Source organism: Lotus japonicus, chromosome 5, assembly GCF_012489685.1.
Source record: "Lotus japonicus ecotype B-129 chromosome 5, LjGifu_v1.2".
NCBI lineage: Eukaryota > Viridiplantae > Streptophyta > Magnoliopsida > Fabales > Fabaceae > Lotus > Lotus japonicus.
This window is the reverse complement of record NC_080045.1, coordinates 63,345,293-63,364,261: the sequence shown is the minus strand read 5'-3', so window position 1 is coordinate 63,364,261 and position 18,969 is coordinate 63,345,293. Positions and strand designations below refer to the sequence as shown.

Here is an 18,969-nt window from a genome sequence, read left to right as displayed (position 1 = left end):
TAGTTAACTCATTTAACCCTCTTTTATTCTATATATATCAAAGACAACCAAATCAAGCAAGAAGGAAAAGAAAAGATAAAATGAAAGAATTTTATTTAAAGTTCATATATTTTTCTATTTATCTCAACCTAATGTCTTAAATTCACACAACCATAGAGTCCTACTACATGCTAATTAAAGAAAAGATATACATTGCAACATATATCCAATACATGTGTTTCTTTTCATTTCAAGAAGAAAGCGAAAAAGGCCCACAAGCTAAATTTAGAGAACACTTTCCTTACTAAGCATAGCTAGAGAAAAGTGCAAGGACTGCCATGGCCAAACCCATCGTACCAAAAAGTCCCTTCAGAACAATCAATGGGGTAGCATTATTAGGAGAAGGGGCAGGTACATTGGCAGATGGAGTGGCCAGTGATGATGATGGTGATGAAGGAGCTGGAGTAGGAGTAGGTGCAGCAGCTGTAGCAGCAGAAACACTGATCACATTAATGTCAACCTTCTGTCCAGCTTGACAGTGGCCAGGGACTCCACAGAAGAAAAAATGGTGACCATGATTTGTTATCTTTATGGAGTCATTGCCTGTGCTGAATGTGGCAATTGGGGATGATGCATTGCATGTCTTGTACATGGCATGCGTCACTCGCATCACATTGTGGAATTGGGCATTGTATTCAAATACTGAAAATTAATTAACACAAATTAACTTCCCCATCAATTATCTTATTAGAGTAGTAATAAATAATAATCATAATTAAGTAATGATCATGCTCTCCAATGATTTTGGGTTGAATGTCCATGAAATCACTAGCATTTCTAAAATGTCCATAGTAATTAATGCCAACCGACAAGTTCATTGCATGTTGTTTTGTTTCTTTGTACTCGTGTAGAGCACCAGAGGGCAGAGACTAAAAAGTTGGTGTTAGTGAAAGTGGTGGGTCGTGCTGGTTTACAACTTTCATAAAAATTTGGGTGATGATACATAAATATTAGTACTTTCTTGCCACATCCATCAGAAATTATTATTTTTTAGATATCTGACATCATACATCCTTCAACATACTATACTTTGATCATTTTTAACCTTCGCAACCTTTTGTGAAAATTAAAAACTGCTACAAAATGATGCACCTCAAGATCTCCCAAGAAAATGCATCTCTATCGTTACATTTTGAAAGACAAACCACAAATCGTATATTTTGAAATTAACTTGTTTGAAAATTGAGCTAAAATTCATGGTAAATAGAAGCAAGCAACTTCCTTTGTCTTTAGCTTTTGTTCATCATGATTAATTTGGGTTTTGCTATGATTTTTTTTAAAAGAGTTTCCAAATATGCCTTAAGAAAACAAAAAAGTTGATTAGGTGAGTGAAAATTAAGTCCAACCACGTGTTTGGATACACCATAAAAAATTATAATGACATTACGGTGAAATGACAAAAAAATTAAGAGAGGTTGTTTCTCATTGTGATTTTAGCTCACTATATTACTTTCCATCCTATATCCAGACATTGATGTGCAGAGCCTTCTCTAAAACAACATTTAATCTTAACAAAATTGAAAATAGAAATGCTTGTCATTGCCATGGAAGTGCAATGGTGGAGAACTTGGAAACAAAAAAATAAAGAAAGAAATGTGAGTTTTTAAGACCCAATTGACCCATGCTAGAAAAAAGGTTTCATCATAAAATGTTGTTTGTCTTCCCATTTTGCAAATATATATAAACGGCTCTTGAAAGTACTTATCTTCCATCTCCCAAAAAGTTTTAAATTCATATCAAAATAATGAACAAAAGCCAACACAGAAACATGAATAAGAGTAAACATATATACAATTGGAGTGAGAACTCACTAATAGTGTCACCAACTTGGAAGTTCTTAGGAGCAGCCCACTTCTTGTAATCAACATTGCCAAGGATAGTCCAGCCAGCAGAGTCACCAACCTTGTGCACAGCTGCATATGAAACCTGCACTGCTGCCATCACCACCATGACCAAAACCACAGCTCTTTGTACCAAAGTCATGGCTGTGAGCTATGCAGAAGTGATTATAGATGCTTCTCCTTGGTTTGTGTGCTTTCTTTTTGCAGAGGTAAGGGGTCTTTATATATGGTTTTGACTACACCTACCTGGCTGGCTTTGAGGCTCTGTTGGAACTTTTAAGAGATTGGTAAAGCGAATTAATAGGTTGCTGACTTGCTGTGTTTTTGTTAATTGATATTTGGTTTGATGAAACAACACATAATTAATCTGCTTAATCTATTCTCACCGCATGATGGTTTGGATGGATAATAGCGTAGCGGTGGGTCTAACTCATAACTCATAACTGCTACTAGTACCCTGCTTTTTGGATATAAAAAAAATTGTTTTTTTTTTCATTCTTAATCTTAATTAAGTTATGTGAACAATCAATAGCATTGAAACTAATTTATTAGCTGACAGTCGGTGTGTTAAGCGGTATGAGGTTTACCAAAGAGTTTTCTCTTTCATGAAAGTTTGAGAATTGAATTTCAACAATTTCTTAAAAGAATGAAGTGCTGAAGTATAATTTAGTACACATGCATATACATATTGTAAAGATATGATGACAATTATAATGGTTAATTTTTTAATCAATATTTAGTTATGATGATGTACTTTACATTTTACAAATGTGAATATATCAAAATAAGGTGGCGAGCAATTCTGTCTTTTCTTTAATCTGTTTTTTTCTTTTTCTCCTGTTCATCTCTTTTATTCATTTATAATTGAGTCTGGATAGTGGTGGAAATTGAGAGGAACAGTGATATGGTTAAATGATATTGTCCTTATAATGTGGCAAGCTTATTTTCAGTGCTAACTCAATTGTTTTCAAAAACCTGCAATTCAATGAATTAATGAAAAACTCCAATTCCGAATTGAACTTTATGATTTAGTGGTTAACTGTTACTCTTTGATACATTTTGACAGTTGCTCTGATCAGGAGTAAAGTACAATTGTTTATAGTCTAAGAAAAAAAATCAAATTGAAAGAAATATTTGATAAAATAATATTGATTATTGACATGATATTAATTTTCTTTTATATCATACTATTTGTGGCTCAGACAGTGTTGGTTGTGGGTATTTTTTAAGGTTGGGAGACTTGAAAGGAAAGAAAATTCTACTATTTGTGCAGCTACTGCACTTTGTGTGCTACAGAAAACTTGTAGGTGCCGTGATGAACCTTTTGTATTTTTATGCCTAACAGATGATAGGTGAGTATCATCATAAATGGCAACCACCATGCATTGTCTCAATTGATTATCACATTGCTTTGCACATGAGACAAGCATTAAGCATAGCACTCATTTTGAAGAACCTTCCCATTGAAAGCTACATTATCAATATTTATTGTGTGTCTAAATCAGGTGGTGAGCAATTCTCCAATACAAACAAGGTCTTTTAATTTGTTAAACTTGTTTTCCCTTAAACACCCAACTTTAAAAAAAAAATAGTAACATTTTGTCCTGACCGAAGGCTCAATGTAGTCTTGGTCGACCCGGCCAAGAGAATTCATAATCAAATGAATATTGTGTTGATCGGTTTGGACACCCAAAGAGAGAGTTTATCTCGTTCAACAGTTAGCCGAGCAAAAACAGAGCTGACACGATCAATAACTTAAAAGTTGTCCAATTACAGTCATTTTCTCATAAGTTATTCATGATAGATTTAGTAGGGTTGAATGATATAACTATAGTTCATAGCAGATCCTATAAATACGGGTTTAACCTATTCAATTTCATTACATAAGCATTATATATTTGGCATTTGCTCATTATGTTCTTTTTAGATTAAAAATTTCATTATTTGCATTATTGAATTAAAATTGTTCTATTTTTTCTGGAAATTCTTATTAATATACAAAAACAGTAGAAAAATCTTTTTTTTATGCTATTCGAACTAATAGATACTTCAGCTTGGAGTGTCTTCGACAGGTACTTTCCCCATCGTGCTCCACCGTGGACATCTAGCTCACCACCACGCCACCACTTGCAAAGCCAGAAACCACCGCAAGAGGGATCCACAACTTAATACTTTCTCACAAATATTTAGTAAAATGCTTTGAAATCGTCTTGTGTCACATTACATTACATGATTTGGCCGTACGTAGATCACCCAACAAGAACAACAAGACAATTATTAGCACAGGTGCTATTAAAATTCTTGAGTTATGGATTAAAATATGAATCCTTATATTTATATATTTATATGTCCTTCAATAAAATCATGTGAAGTTTTCATTTGAGAGGATCTTGATACCTTAGCCATATAACACATCATGACTCATAGCATTCTAGCCCTCCAAGCATGCATCCATCTTAATTAATCCTCTTCAATTCATTTTTCCACTTCCATTCCAAAGCTATTGCATCAGAATGGCTCTTCTTCAACATGTGCTATTCCTTGTTTTTGCAGGGGAGAAAATAAGATCGTGAACTACCAAAAACAAATTGACCCAAAGAAATAATAATGGTAGGACAAGTAAAAAGTTAAGAACCTAGTACATATTACAGCCATATTATAATGTTACAAGGTACTTGGCGTGGCATTACAATATTATAAGCGTAGGCCATCTAACATAGTGAGAAATGATAACTTGGTTAGCTGTGATAACCAAAGCCAACCACAATATTTATTTGACAAAACAAACAAACTATAAGCCAGAACAAATCCTTAGACATTTTCATTTCTGGTTGGACCTTTTCCATCAGCTACTTTCTGATCATCTTCAACATAATCATTTTCAACAAACCTCTTCCACAACCAATGCTGCTTCCACACCCTCTCAACCATCTCTTCAATGGGAACATTCTTTGTCTCAGGGAGAAGGAAAAACACAAACACTGACATGATCAAGGCCCACCCGGAGAAGAAAATGAAGATACCAAACTTTAAGGAGCACATCATTGAGAGGAAGGCCTGTGCAATGAGAAAGGTGAAGGCCAAATTGACACAGACGGTAAGACTCTGCCCGGCTGAGCGAGTCTCCAACGGGAATATCTCGCTCGGGATCAACCATCCAAGAGGACCCCATGACCACGCAAACGCAGACACGAAAATGCACACCATCACAACCACCAGCACTGCAAAACCTTTTGAGAGGTCTTCAGAATGGTCCTTCACCTTGATTCCTAGCACAACTGCTATCACCATTAGAGACAATAGCATCTGAAAACCAGCTTCTAGTAAGAGCATTCTACGTCCAAGCCTGTCCACTGAATAGATTGAGACAATAGTGGAGACACAATTAACAGCACCAACAATCACAGCAGAGTAGAGAGCAGCATCATTCTTGAATCCAAATGTGTTGAAAAGAACTGGAGCATAAAACATAATGGCATTGATGCCAGTGAATTGCTGAAAAATCTGATAGAATAAGATTAGTCAGTAACAAATAAGATAGAATAAGATCATTCAGCTAACAAGTTACATGTTAGGAACATGTGACAGAACATAACACAAACACCTGGAGGGCAATGGCAATGACAAGTTGGGGCCTGTTCTTGCGTTTGAGGATGTTCCTGAAGGGGTGTTTCACTTGCTTAGCCACCCGAGTAGCCTCAACAAGGTCCGAGAATTCAAGCTCAATGTTATCGGTGCCACGAATCTTCCTCAGCACGGCTCTTCCTTCTTCGATGCGACCGCGTTCGACGAGGCTGTTTGGGGTGTCCACCACCAAGAATGCTCCCAAGGTGAGGAGCAGAGCTGGGATGCCACCCAAACCCAGAGATAGCCTCCAACCCCATCCACCCGTGATTCTATGAACATGGTGAGAGTAGTTAAACTTCTAGTTCTAGCTATGATTTGTTCCACAAACAAACTTTTAAGTACAGAAACTCGTTTGAAAATCACAGTAAATTTAAAATCATGCTCGATGAAATCAACTTTTCTTAACTTTTGTTTTTATCATTTTGATTTCAATGTGATTTTCGAACGAGTTTCGTTATTAACACAATTCATTTCATAACTTACTTGTTGGTGGCATAGTTGACAAGGTTAGCAAAGAAAATGCCTAGAGTGACATCCAGCTGGAATAATATATTCAGTGCTCCACGTATTCTTGGAGGTGCGATCTCTGAAAGGAACACTGGCACAGCCTATCATCATCAAATTAAAGCAACAAACTTTAGTGAGTTCCACATCCTATAAATAGTCGTGAGATTAATCATTCGCCTCACCATTAGCAGACTTAGTTTATAAAAAAAACTATTAGCGGATTAAGCTTTACAAGTTGTCCAATGAGTTTTTTACTTTTTATTGGTAAGAATTAGAAATCAAACCCACAGCCACTTACTTAAAGAATAAAATATTAAATTACTGCATTAAGTCAATTAGTTCCAAAGGGCAATTTGTTATCCTTACTTACTTTGAAGTTTCCTCCTCAACACCACTAAAATAATAGTTGAATAGTTGAACTTTGCATAGGCCACTTCATTTATATTTTAATCATCAAATTATGTATTTTTGTTCTTTTAGGTTGGTCAGATTCGTCGGCCATGATCTCTCACCACAGCTAATATAAAACTACAAAACATACTTTTGTCTTAAACTGTGAGGCACACAAGGATCTCACATCAGCTAACTATGTTTTGACTCGTGAAACAGCAATTACTCACCAAATTGCATAGTTAAACTATACCACAGAGAAGTCGCGTTAGTATATTCTTTTAAACTCCTTAAATAGGAAACAAAACCTTGATTCTATCCTGCAAAGACAATTGTTGACTAAATACTATGGACAATCCCAAATGTGGCTCCAAATATGTCATATCATACCATGTGTCAATTCTAATGTCTACTAGTCAACATTTGGGAGTGAATCCCATACAACAATCTACTATAAAAGACAACACTCAGCATTTACTCGGTATATCAATGATTTTTAAAATTTAAAATAAATAAGTAAAAAGATTCACAAATTTTCAATTCACTTATATTTTTTTCCAATGTATATATACGGTCGGTGGCATAAGACTTCTCAAGGCTTTAAGATCACTTAAATGTTATGTCACTCTTAACAAATCATTTTTCATATGCACTTAAGTGTTAGATCACTTGAATGCATGAAAAGTCCAACTATTTACCAGTTATGCTAGACCTTGTTAGTTCAATCTACTTATCTTAAATATTATTAATCCACGTAAGATGTTGTTAAATAGCTCATGCCTAAGTTAGACGACCACTTTAATCAACATGGTTTATGGTAAAAATTAAGAAAAAAATAAGTATAGGTATAACCTGGTTAGCAAAACCAACTCCACAACCAAGTAAGATTCTACCAATGTAGAGCATGGCAAGGTTTTGAGCAGCAACATTAAAAGCAACTCCACCGATGAAGAAGAAGCCCGATACCAACATGGTGAGCCTTCTGCCCAGCCTCCGGGTGGTGTAGGAAGCAAAGAATGTGACTGTTAAACCAGCTAGATACAGAGATGATGTGAACAATTGCAGCATTTGATTATCGTATTTGCAGTAGTTGCTGTTAAATTCTTCCTCTTCCTTTGTCTTTCTGAATACCTCCGGAAAGAACTTCTTCAAGAAGTGTGGCATGGATGTCACACCGCCTTATTCAAAATCAAAACCACCAATCCAATCACCAAAAATTAAATAAATAGTTGCCAGAATATTAGCTACCAAGTAGTTGTGAATTTGTTATTTTCACAGCTAATTCGCAGTAATTTAATAACAGTGTTTACATCCATCACTCAAAACAGATAGTAAAGCTAGATATCCCCTTCATTTAAACCCTACATCATTCAAATTCAATATATTGAGTTGTTTAAATTACTCCAAGTAAATGTGAGAAAAATCATTAGTGTTAAATGGTTTAGTAATATTTTGACACATAAATTGGAGTTTAATTTTTTAAGACACATATCAAAATATAATTGGAACACCTAAAGCTGGAGTAATTTTATGAGATGCCTATTTTTAATTAATACTTTTATAAATAAATTCTATTGATCCATATAACCTCACATGGTACTTTTTAAACTATAACATTTAAAAACTCAGTTAAGAAATTAACCTAAATGGATAAAGAAAATGATCCCCTAAGCAATGTAATGAGTAATGACCTTAAATGATTAGTGAAACATAGTTAAGAAATAAAAAAGGTCAATTTCATTGAAATCTATACATCATTTAAATTTCAATATATTGATAACTTTAATGCAACACTTTGAAGGAAAACAATAGTTTTCATTTTTAATCTACAGATATCATTTTCTAAAAAGTATTTGGCCACCACTTAGCACTTGTTTGTGTTCAAGCTCAAGTTTCATTGGTGGTTAAATTGATTTTTCCTCACAAGAAGGAATATGTTACTTTTTAAAACTTTTTTAAGACATGTATCTTCGATTATAATCATATCTGAGCTCGAATATATCGATATTTTTTGGGTTACTTCTTCTAACAAATGTTTTTTTCTGTTCATAAGATTCAAAGTCGATATTTTATTTAAGGAGAATTAGACATATATTATTTGAACCAACCATTTTTTTGGTAGAAATATATTACTTTCGTCAAAATGACAATTTGACTTGGGGATTTTGATTAATTTACGCTTCATCAAATCTCATTCCCACTCCCTTTTATTCTTTTTATATTTATTCTTCATCAAATCACATTATTTATCATATCATTTATTTTTTTATTTTCTCTTTTTGTCTATCACTTAGTGTGTGACTTGATAGAAGTGAGAAGAGAACACTATTCTTTGTGGTTTTAGGTAGGTAATCGTGCACGTTGAGTTATAAAAAACAAGCAAAAATGTTATATTACCTGAAACACCAACATCATATCCAAACATGAGACCTCCGGTGGCAGCCATGATGCATGAAATGATGATTATAGGCGTTATCTTGGCCTCAAAATCTCTGCCTCCGTCACTGCCGCTGGTGAAGCCTCCTCCAGCCATGTATTTCCGATCAAGTAGTATTCACTTCAATGCTTTTTTTCTGATTCACATTCACATGCACACAGCACCAAAATTGAGATGATGACTAGTGACTGCACTTGTGATGAGAGTGATATCTTCCTTTGTTATGGAGATGGTGGATGGGTGGGAGAAGAGCCAGTGATGATGCCTTATTTATTTAGCCTATTTTTGGATTTATCGAAAACAATATATAGGAGGAATCTAAATATATAAATTATATAAGTTGCTATTTTTTTTTTGAAACTTTTTTTTTTTTGAAAGTTAAACTTTATTAATGAGAAAAACGCAACGAATGTACAAACTAAGCGAGACAAACAAGGCAAACCGCACAAAACCAAACAAACACCCTCCCAAAGCAAGACGCCCCTAAATCAAATGAGGATGATCTCGCCTAACTTATTATTTTTTTGGTTACGATAAGTATAAGTTGCTATTATTTAAATTACTTTAAATGAAACAAAACGAATAAAATATTTTTCATTTCGTGTTATTTTATTTAAGATTTAAATTTTGTTAAATTTACTTTGATTTTAACGGTTAATGAACCTAACAAATTATTTATAATCTTTTTATATATTAAGACTCAGTTTGGGAAAACAACTCAATTAAGCGTTTATGATCAAAAGCGACCATATATAAGCGGGACATAAGTGCTTATTTATAAGCTATTTTAATTTTAAAAAATAAGCTATCATGAGTAGCTTATGAAAATAAACTCAAAACAACTTATGGTAGGTCATAAGTTGTTTGCATAAGCTCTCTCAAACACTGACACAAGCCTTTATGCTATCAGATAAGCTCAAATAAGTTCTCCTAAGCGAGCCTAAGTCTTTTTCTTCTCTTATATATAATGAATGAATTTTTTATTTTAGTATAATTTCAATAAATATGTGATGTTTTAATTAACTATATTTCATTCATCATTGCACTTAAAAGCTTATAAACTTGTTTATATTTATCCTTTTGGGCAATTTTTCAGTTTATTATGTTAAGACTAATCCATTAATGAACCATATTTTTAGAGTCTGAATCCTTCATTTAGAAGAAACAAAATTTAGTACATCTGGAAGCAAAAGGGACAACAATCTAGGATTATTCCTCAGCCCACACATGATCATGGATACAGAAAATCATATTTGCTAAACAATCAGTCATGACATTGCAATCTCTTTTGCCATGTAATCTCTTTACCTACTCTTTTATCTCATTTTTTTCCTTTCATATATTTTTTTAAGTGTAGTAAAAGTATAAACAAACCCTTATTGATTATGTACCAAAAACCCTTATTGGTTTAGTGTAGTAAAAGTATAAACAAACCCTTATTGATTTAGTTTAGACACCCCTCATTGAAATTTAATTAAAAAAAGGGAAAAAACTAGACAAGTTTGATAGATTGGGGATCAGATTCATTGGGCGCCGCATGTTTCTACTACTCATTTGTATTTATTTTCAAATATTCTTCAACTTGTTTAGTCTAAATAGTTGCTTTTATAAGTATAGGGCATATGTGTTTTGTTAAAAAGAAAAAGGTTACATGACACCTCTATTTAATTAGTGTGAGAAATCCATCACCATCTTATTATATATTAATAGACTTTAGTCCTTATTCATAACATTCATGAAACTTTAATAACACATGTTAAGTCCATGTCACTTTAATTGACTATCAACTTTTTATATTAAAATAATTACTTTTCACTAATTAATTACTAATTTTAAAATAATATTTTTTCTAATTTTCTAAAATCATTTTTTTCTCTCAATCAAGTATCGACCTAGCTTGACTAAACATTTTTTTTGTTAAAGATGATTAGATCAACGTGTTGAGGGTAGCTAATCAAACTGCATATACAACAGTGAACTGTGAATAACAATTCCCAGTATAATTTCCACGATGCAAAGAGTTCTTGTGGAGAGTGGCTCACGACATCCTTCCTACCCGTGGTGTTCTAGCTCGAAAGGGAATTGTCTCTGATCCTTTTTGTCCTGCTTGTGGTGACCATGAGGAGACAATTGTTCATGCTCTTTTCTACTGCCCGGATGCTGCGCGAATCTGGTTCAGTTCTCCTCTCTCTGTACGTTTCCCTCCTCCAGAGGAGTTCCATTTCCAGGACTGGCTGCTGGGTATCATGAAGCTGAAGGATGAGTGGTTGCTGGGTCAGATAATGTGCCTTGGCTGGGCCCTATGGGAGCGCAGGAACAAGCTGGTTTTTGAACACAGAATCTATACCGTAGACCAGACTCTGCAGCGGGCTCTCTCGTGCTGCATGGTTCCTCCACAACCCTCCTCTGCGGCGGTGGCAGCATGGCTGGATGGCGAGGTTACCGGTGCAGCAACTCACTCAGTAACCCGCGCACATGGAGCTCTTGCGCAGGCGGGACCTGGCCCTGGTAGGTGGCAGCCTCCACCCCCACGGTTCTTCAAGCTCAACGTTGATGTTGCTGCAGCAGCGGAGAGAACCATGGGTTGCGGGTTTGTGGTGAGAAACACGACGGGTCAGTTATTGGCTTCAGGTTGTAGCAAGCATCGAGGATCGTTGTCGGTGGCTCTTGGGGAAGCACTCAGCTTGCGGTGGGCTCTTCAATTGGCTCTTGATCTTGGCTTTCTTCACGTTCTGGTCGAGACAGATAGCCTCATTGTGGTCAATACCTGGCGTAATATTAGGAGAAATAACTCTTATTTAGCCTCAATTGTGAGGGATTGCATTTCTATTTCTAGTTCTTTTATTGCTTTTGAGATTGTTCATGCTCGCCGTACGGCGAATATGGCCGCTGATTTTATGGCCAAGTATGCTCTTGCTTATCCTTGTAATGTTTGGATTGAGGATGGCCCTCCGGGTTTGGAGGCTATTCTCGCCTTTGATGTTGCTACTTTGCATGATTAATGACAAGGACCTTATACTCTCAAAAAAAAAAAACAATTCCCAGTATAACGATTCCACACGCTACAATGTACTAGTAAAACATTGCAAACCACAACAGTTTACTCAGAAATAAAAGAATATACAAGTAAGAGTGTTTCATTTATATATAATTACACCTAGGAAAAGGTATAAAATACATCTATAGAATTTTGTTCACACTTGTACTTACAAATATAAGAGATGATATATGATTTGAAAAGAATTTAATTGAGATATAAGAGCAGAAAGAAAGAAAATGGAAATGAGATGTGAATCATGTGATGTACATCAAAAATAGATATGCAAAATTGGAGTGTTAAACAATTAACACTTTACAATTTTGTAACGCTAATATGGACATTGTTGGATGAGAGTGAGATGTGTGCCAAAAAGAGTAATTACAATGGGAAATTCATAGTTATGAACTTCCAAATGCATATGGTCTTTGAATCTAATCATCCATATAAGTCTTCCAGAACCAATGCTGACTCCAGACTTTCTCATTCATGTCTTCAATGGGGACATTCTTTGTCTCTGGAATGAGGAACATTGTGAACAAACCCATCACCACCACCCAGGCAGAGAAAAACAAGAAAATTCCAAACTTCATGTGGCACATCATGGACAAGAAAGCCTGAGCAATGATGAAGGTGCAAAGCATGTTGACGAACACGGTAATACTCTGCCCAGCAGATCGAGTCTCGAGGGGAAAAGTCTCACTGGGAATCAACCACCCGAGTGGTCCCCATGACCACGCGAAAGACGACACAAATGTGCACACCATTATCACCACCAAGACAGCAAAACCCTTTCCTAAACTGTTTGAGTAATCTCCCACTTTCACTCCGAGCACTATAGCAATCACCATCTGAGAGAGAAACATTTGGGCACATGCTTCCAATAGCAGAATCCTTCTCCCTGCTTTGTCCACACAATAGACGGATACCAATGTGGAGAGGACATTCACTGCTCCTGTGATCACAGCTGAGTACAAAGAAGCATCACTTTTGAATCCAAGAGTGTTGAACAACACCGGGGCGTAGAACATGATCGCGTTGATTCCGGTGAATTGTTGGAAGATCTATTCACAATGAAAATTAAAATCAATTTCTCAATAATTACTCGTGAGTCATGACTTCATAATCAATTGTAGAAAGATTGCTAAGAGAACTTACTTGCATCATGACAGCGATGACTAGTGGAGGACGGTTGTGACGCTTGAGAAGGTCTCTGAAGGGACTCTTGACCTCTTTAGCCACTTTACTGGCTCTGAGGATATCCTCAAACTCTGGATCAACATTTTCCACACCACGAATCTTCTTAAGTACAGCCTTCCCTTCATCTTCTCTACCCCTTTCAATAAGACTGTTGGGAGTGTCATCCACTATGAGGGCCCCCAATGTTAGCATAAGTGCAGGAACCCCAGCCAAAGCTAGTGATATTCTCCACCCATATCCACCTTCAATCCTATTTCCCAATTCACACATACATTAATTACAATCTATTCAAAAAAAACTTAATTGAACAATCAAAATAACGCTCATTATGATTTGGTTTATTTTTTAAAAAATCAAACATAAATCTTTACACCAATTAAACTTACTTTGCAACAAACCAGTTAACAAGGTTTGCAATGAGAATTCCAATGGTGACATTCAACTGGAAGAGAATGTTGAGTGCACCACGAATTCTGGTGGGAGCAATCTCAGAAAGAAACACTGGCACAGCCTGTTGTGAAAAACAGAATTAATCATGAATCAGAAACATGTTAAAGGAATGAAAAAACAATGTCTGAAATTCATTGTACACAAAACAATTTATAAGGACCTGATTTGCGAAACCAACACCGAAACCCAGTATGATCCTGCCAATAATGAGGATGATAAGGCTATTTGCCAACGCATTCAAGACTGTGCCAACAATGAAGAAAACCCCAGCAATCAACATAGTTAGCTTGCGGCCTAGCTTTCTTGTGATCGTGGAGGCTACCATGGCGGCTACCAAAGCTGCAAGGTAGAGAGAGGATGTGAACAACTGAAGGTTTTGATTGTCATATTTGCAGTAGTTGCTTTCTTCCCCATGTTGCTGTGTCCTTATGTATACTTCTGGGAAGAACCTTTGCAAAAAACTGGGCATTGATGTCACACCACCTGCATTTGTTCAAATGCTATTAACAATGCTAATTTAATTAAAAGTGTGACTAATATATAGACACAAGCTTCATGTGTCATGTGACATGAGATGATCGTGTGTGTACCTGAAATTCCAACATCATAACCAAACATAAGGCCGCCGGTGGCGGCCATTATGCAAGATACTATGACCGTTAATGTGATCCTTGCCTCAAATTGGGTTTCCCCGGCCGCCGTTGAAAATCCTCCGGCCGCCATGATTGCTAACTTATCAAATTGCTGGAGAGATCTGTGCTACGCTTTGCTTTGTGCATGAATATATATAGCTACAACAAAGGTTATTTTAGCCTCAATTACCATATTCAATCCATGGCATACATTTTTTTGCGGGAATTCAAAGGTGTCGGTGACGAGGACATTGAATGAAGATAAAATTTTCAAGATAAGAAAAGGTCCAAAGAAATTTTACTAACAATGGTTCGGATCTAGTCACCATCACGATCAGAGTATGTGTTGGCAATTTTACTAATAATATATTAAGATAAGCGGTAATGTAGGGATTGTAGAGGCCACAAGAATAGAGATCAATCATTTTAGATTAGTGCATGCGTAGGTGGATAAAAAGTGGACCAATTATATCTAACTGTATCTAATTTTGCAGGATATATTTGATAAAGGTTCATTTGATTATAGAATGGTAGAGGTTCAAAATTTCATCTCTTAACTAAATGGTAGAGGTTCTATATTTCTGTTGAGTGTGTGGACTATAACTAAGGCGAGACATAAATTTTATGACTATCTACAAGTGTGAAAGCCAATCATGTGGTTCAAATTATTACTATCGGTTTATTTTTCATTCAATTTCTAGCTAGCGGATAAGCACAATTGACTAAAATCCTCTTGGAGTGCTTGATACAAGGAAAGTTTATCGTTTTTCACTCTCAAATTTTGGGTTACTCTTTGAATGGTGGGGGAGGATTTTAAGTTGTACAACTGTTTCGTTTAAAAGAGATAATAAAAGGAGTAACCGTGGGGAGAGATTTTAATTAGATGTTTCATCTAGAAAGAAATTAACTAGCATTTTATCTTGTCCACAGAAAAAATATATTTAATAATTAAATAGAAATTTGTAATACATTATTTTTTGAAATGTAATTTATATTGAAAATTGAAAAAGAATAGATAAAATCTAGGATTAAAGGTGTAGAATTTTGTTTAATCAGACATTCAATTGAGTTTTGTCAATTCTCAGATGATAGTTCAAGTAGTAAGAGTTGAGTGACATATAGAGTGAGGAGGGGAAGGTCTCATAATCATTCTCTGGCGGGTTCAATTTAACCTTTCGGCTTCTGATGTACCAAAAAAGAGTGACTTTTGCCAACTTAAAAATTATATTTTTATTTTAATTAAAGTTTAAAGCGAAGGTTATTATTTTTTCTACATGTCATGTTGTGATTTGTCATCAATGTAAAACTGGTTTACACTAAATATGCATATCCATTAAAGTTTAAAGTTTAATATGGTTAAATATGTTATTTTTCCTTAACTTATATTCCCTATAAAAAAAATTCATAATTTTTAGTCCCCGAACATATTTGTTTAATAGATTACTCACTTTCTTAGGTTGAACTAGTATTTTTTACCCGTGCGTTGCACGGAGAAATATACGTTTTTGTTTATTATTTGTTACATTTATTAAAAGATAGTTTATAACCTAAAATTAATTTTAGATATGAAAAAAACATAAATTTACACATGGTTTTATTGTGTGATGCATGTGTCTGACTTTTTTTTGTAGTAGCGTAATATTTATATTAATTTTTTGTGTCATTTTTTATTAGAATGTTGCATTATTTAATTTTTTTATAATAATTTAATAGTTTATTGCTGAGAGTTGATGAAACATATATGAGCTGTAAAAGGCATATGAAATTACATTAAATTTTTATAAGTGGAATAATTACATTGAGAAAGAAACCAAAGAAACTGAAATTATCAAATTATTCCTAATTAATTAACTAAAATAAATGAAAAAGAAAGTTATATTTATTTTTTGGTGCATTGGAAAACTAAAGAAATGTATTTTAAAGAAAACAAAAATGAAAAAGATAATAAATAGTATAATGAGGTGAAATTATTTGATTTTTTTATAGAATTATAAAATAAGTCATTTTATCATTTGGAAAATTCAATACAATACTACTTAGAGTACACAATTTACAAATGTGATTGTTGTAAGATATTTCTGAAAAAGAAATTAACATTAAAGAATTATTATTAGAATAATTTGATAAAAAAATTTTTATATTTTTTATTTGTATTAAAAAATCCTTCTTATATGACATTTCGGAAAACATCCACATAAACTACTTTTGAAATAGTGAGAGTTGTTGTAATCATTGTCGCAAATAGCTTTTATAGTTCTGTACGATTTGTTACTCTAGAGAACGCTACAAAGAATATGAGATGGAAAAAAATATAAGAGCGAAAAATATAAAAGGAAAATGAGGTGATTTTTGAGTTATACTTTTTAGGATTGATATGCTTTTAGTCTCTAACTTAAACAGATACATCTAAATTGGTCCTGAGAATTTTTTCATAGCTTTTGGTCCCCAAAAAGTTTTTTTTGAAACAAAGACTTCCAAGGCCCCTTAGTCACTACTATCACCCACCCTATTGCAAGAGTTGAATCATTCTCAATCTGCACATTATAAACATTATATAGTTGACAGAACAAAGCACATCCGCTTCATATATATAACATACTTACCTTCCTTTAAAAAAACATACAAATAAAGGTTTCAATTTTAATGAATTCACACCACCATTTCTTTCATATCAATTTCACTATTCTACCTATCATGTCACACGTTTCTTTCTCTATTAGTCGTATGTCACTATTAAATCTTAATACAAAAATTTATTCCAAGTGTTAAGTTTTAAATTTATTGCAAGTAGAGGTGGAAATGGGTGAGCGGCTCATCGGGGGCCTACGACCTAGGCCAGACTTATTTCGTAAAAAGATCAAGCTAAGACTTTTTAAAAAGCTAGATTAGCTAAAAAAAGTTAGGCCTAGACTTACAAAATAAGCCTATTAGGCCTGATAAGCCGACCCATTTATCATTTTTTTTTGAAAATTTAATAAATATATTTATTAATATATTAAAGAAATTTAATTGTAACCAAAAAATATATATTAATAAATTTAATATCATGTCTAAAAAATACAAAAATACAAAAACTTAAAAAAGAAGAAATCCTAAGATGAAAACCTAAATTAGAAACGTTCTCTCCTTTTGCTTTCACTCTGTTAACTCTAACTCTTTCAGCCTCTCACCTAGCGGCTGCTCTCCTCAAGGCTTGAAGCAACCGCCGCTAGCCCGCCACTCGTCGTCCGCCACCGACTACCTCGCACGACCACCCCAAGGCCTATTAGCCTCTTTAAGAGGATTTTTTTAGGTAAGTAGGCTTTCAAACAGGTTCGTAGGCCAGGCTAGGCCTCCTAGAAGACCAAACCTTAAAATTTGGCCTACGAAAAACCACGAGCTAAGGCTTGGGCCGTGAGTTTCGATTGCAGGTCAGGCCTAGGCCTCACAAAGCCTAGCCTAGCCCAACCCATTTCTACCCCTAATTGCAAGTGTTATCTTAAGTTTCAACTTTAAATAATGTTGTTTTTATTTCCTTCATGTATAAAAATAAACTCCATGGTGTGCTTAATCCTGGGTCAGCTTAATCCTGCTGGGGGTGGATGTTGCGCCACTCTTTCCTCTTCTGTGCTTGGTCGTTCTTTTGCTTGGTGTGCCCCTTTGCGTTTGTGCTTTTATTTTCTTTTGCATTCTATCCTTGCCTACTTGAGAAGGTTGGTCTCATGGTTTCCTTTCATTAATAATATTTTGCTATTTCGAAAAAAAAAAAACTCCACTTTAGTAATTTGACATATTGGTAGTCGAATAATAGTAGGAGGAGAGAATTATAGTTGTTAAAAATAGAAGAACATATAGTATCTTTCATCTAAGCTCACATGTTGTGTGAGAAAATTTTGAAGGCATAAGCTTCTAACTCATGCAGACTGTCTCTTCCCGATGATCATTTAGTAAGTGCTCCAAAGGAACTGTCTTGTTTAGCTCTGACCTCTGACCTGTCAAGATCTATTATTTATAAAATTATAGTTCATAATCAATTTTAAAGATAAAAATAGAGTGGGAATTTTGCAAAAGCTTGTGTAGAAAATCTATGCATAGCATAGCCCTCTTGGTTTCTTATAAAACCTATGGATATCATATATAAGTGATATGCCCCCTGTCTTTCCAGAGAGCTGAGAAGCACATGGTAAGTTATATTATATCAACATGCAAACGAATCCAAATTTATATAGTCCAAATCCTAAAGCTAATGCATGTAGGCCGAAAGATAAGTTGATTAAAGGTGAGCATGAGTTCCTCCAACTACCCATATAGAAACTTTGCTAAGCATATAGAAAATTCAGCAAGCTTCAGGAGCCACCTATTCAATCCTTTCCTCAATGAGTCTTCTTCAACTACAATAGAAATTCAAGCTGCATGTTTATGAAAATTCAAGGACCAAGACTATTAAAAAACAAAGTGTTTGTAATAACTCTTTCAAAATTGTATCTTTTCCCCTTATCAATGATACCGTGTTCATCTAATGATATAGTTCTGATTCACCAAGTTGGGTACAAAAAAGTTACCTAAAAGACAAACCATAGCCCAAAGATGAAAAGCTTTATCATTGCCCAACAAATACGGCAGTTTCAGTAGGGTTCAATATTTGCTTTCATAGAAGTGTGATCTTGTTTAGGACCTTGTCAAACTATCATATTTTCTATCTAATAAATTTCAGCTTACATGGGAGGGGGATTGGTTGCATTGATTCGGTTGCATAGTTAATAACAGAACACTTTTCGTACATAAAATGTAATTTTTTTCTGCATGCATCAAAGACAAAATATTTTGTGG

The 18,969-nt window shown here is 34.6% G+C and overlaps 4 protein-coding genes across 4 annotated transcripts; 1 reads left to right on the top strand and 3 right to left on the bottom strand.

Moving 5' to 3' along the window:
* Positions 1-73: 73 nt before the first annotated feature.
* Positions 74-2,183, bottom strand: LOC130717212 (mavicyanin-like). The gene is made up of 2 exons (XM_057567354.1): positions 1,851-2,183; positions 74-681 (listed from the first exon to the last, which is right to left on the bottom strand). The coding sequence occupies exons 1-2, from the start codon at positions 2,020-2,022 to the stop codon at positions 284-286; spliced, it is 570 nt and encodes a 189-aa protein (XP_057423337.1). The 5' UTR covers positions 2,023-2,183; the 3' UTR covers positions 74-283.
* A 2,318-nt stretch (positions 2,184-4,501) lies between these two features.
* Positions 4,502-9,059, bottom strand: LOC130721544 (sugar transport protein MST4-like). The gene is made up of 5 exons (XM_057572345.1): positions 8,802-9,059; positions 7,257-7,582; positions 5,991-6,115; positions 5,485-5,776; positions 4,502-5,384 (listed from the first exon to the last, which is right to left on the bottom strand). Exons 1-5 carry the CDS (start codon positions 8,935-8,937, stop codon positions 4,692-4,694), a joined length of 1,572 nt encoding a protein of 523 aa, XP_057428328.1. The 5' UTR covers positions 8,938-9,059; the 3' UTR covers positions 4,502-4,691.
* A 2,028-nt stretch (positions 9,060-11,087) lies between these two features.
* On the top strand, positions 11,088-11,843 carry LOC130719967 (uncharacterized). The gene has a single exon (XM_057570555.1). The coding sequence runs from the start codon at positions 11,088-11,090 to the stop codon at positions 11,841-11,843; it is 756 nt and encodes a 251-aa protein (XP_057426538.1).
* Positions 11,844-12,109: 266 nt separating this feature from the next.
* LOC130720714 (sugar transport protein 13-like) lies at positions 12,110-14,297 on the bottom strand. Its single transcript, XM_057571401.1, has 5 exons — positions 14,119-14,297; positions 13,689-14,011; positions 13,465-13,589; positions 13,037-13,328; positions 12,110-12,942 (listed from the first exon to the last, which is right to left on the bottom strand). Exons 1-5 carry the CDS (start codon positions 14,249-14,251, stop codon positions 12,313-12,315), a joined length of 1,503 nt encoding a protein of 500 aa, XP_057427384.1. The 5' UTR covers positions 14,252-14,297; the 3' UTR covers positions 12,110-12,312.
* Positions 14,298-18,969: the final 4,672 nt, after the last annotated feature.

Excerpts from the sequence above, each read along its gene's own strand:
- LOC130717212 (XM_057567354.1), bottom strand. The coding sequence starts at position 2,022 with ATGACTTTGGTACAAAGAGCTGTGGTTTTGGTCATGGTGGTGATGGCA. Across the intron at positions 682-1,850 it reads CCAAGTTGGTGACACTATTA|TATTTGAATACAATGCCCAA; the intron begins GTGAGTTCTCAC and ends ATTAATTTTCAG.
- LOC130720714 (XM_057571401.1), bottom strand. The coding sequence starts at position 14,251 with ATGGCGGCCGGAGGATTTTCAACGGCGGCCGGGGAAACCCAATTTGAG. Across the intron at positions 13,590-13,688 it reads GTGTTGGTTTCGCAAATCAG|GCTGTGCCAGTGTTTCTTTC; the intron begins GTCCTTATAAAT and ends TTTTCACAACAG. Across the intron at positions 13,329-13,464 it reads GTTAACTGGTTTGTTGCAAA|GATTGAAGGTGGATATGGGT; the intron begins GTAAGTTTAATT and ends ATTGGGAAATAG.
- LOC130719967 (XM_057570555.1), top strand. The coding sequence starts at position 11,088 with ATGAAGCTGAAGGATGAGTGGTTGCTGGGTCAGATAATGTGCCTTGGC.
- LOC130721544 (XM_057572345.1), bottom strand. The coding sequence starts at position 8,937 with ATGGCTGGAGGAGGCTTCACCAGCGGCAGTGACGGAGGCAGAGATTTT. Across the intron at positions 7,583-8,801 it reads ATATGATGTTGGTGTTTCAG|GCGGTGTGACATCCATGCCA; the intron begins GTAATATAACAT and ends ATTTTGAATAAG. Across the intron at positions 5,777-5,990 it reads GTCAACTATGCCACCAACAA|AATCACGGGTGGATGGGGTT; the intron begins GTAAGTTATGAA and ends CCATGTTCATAG.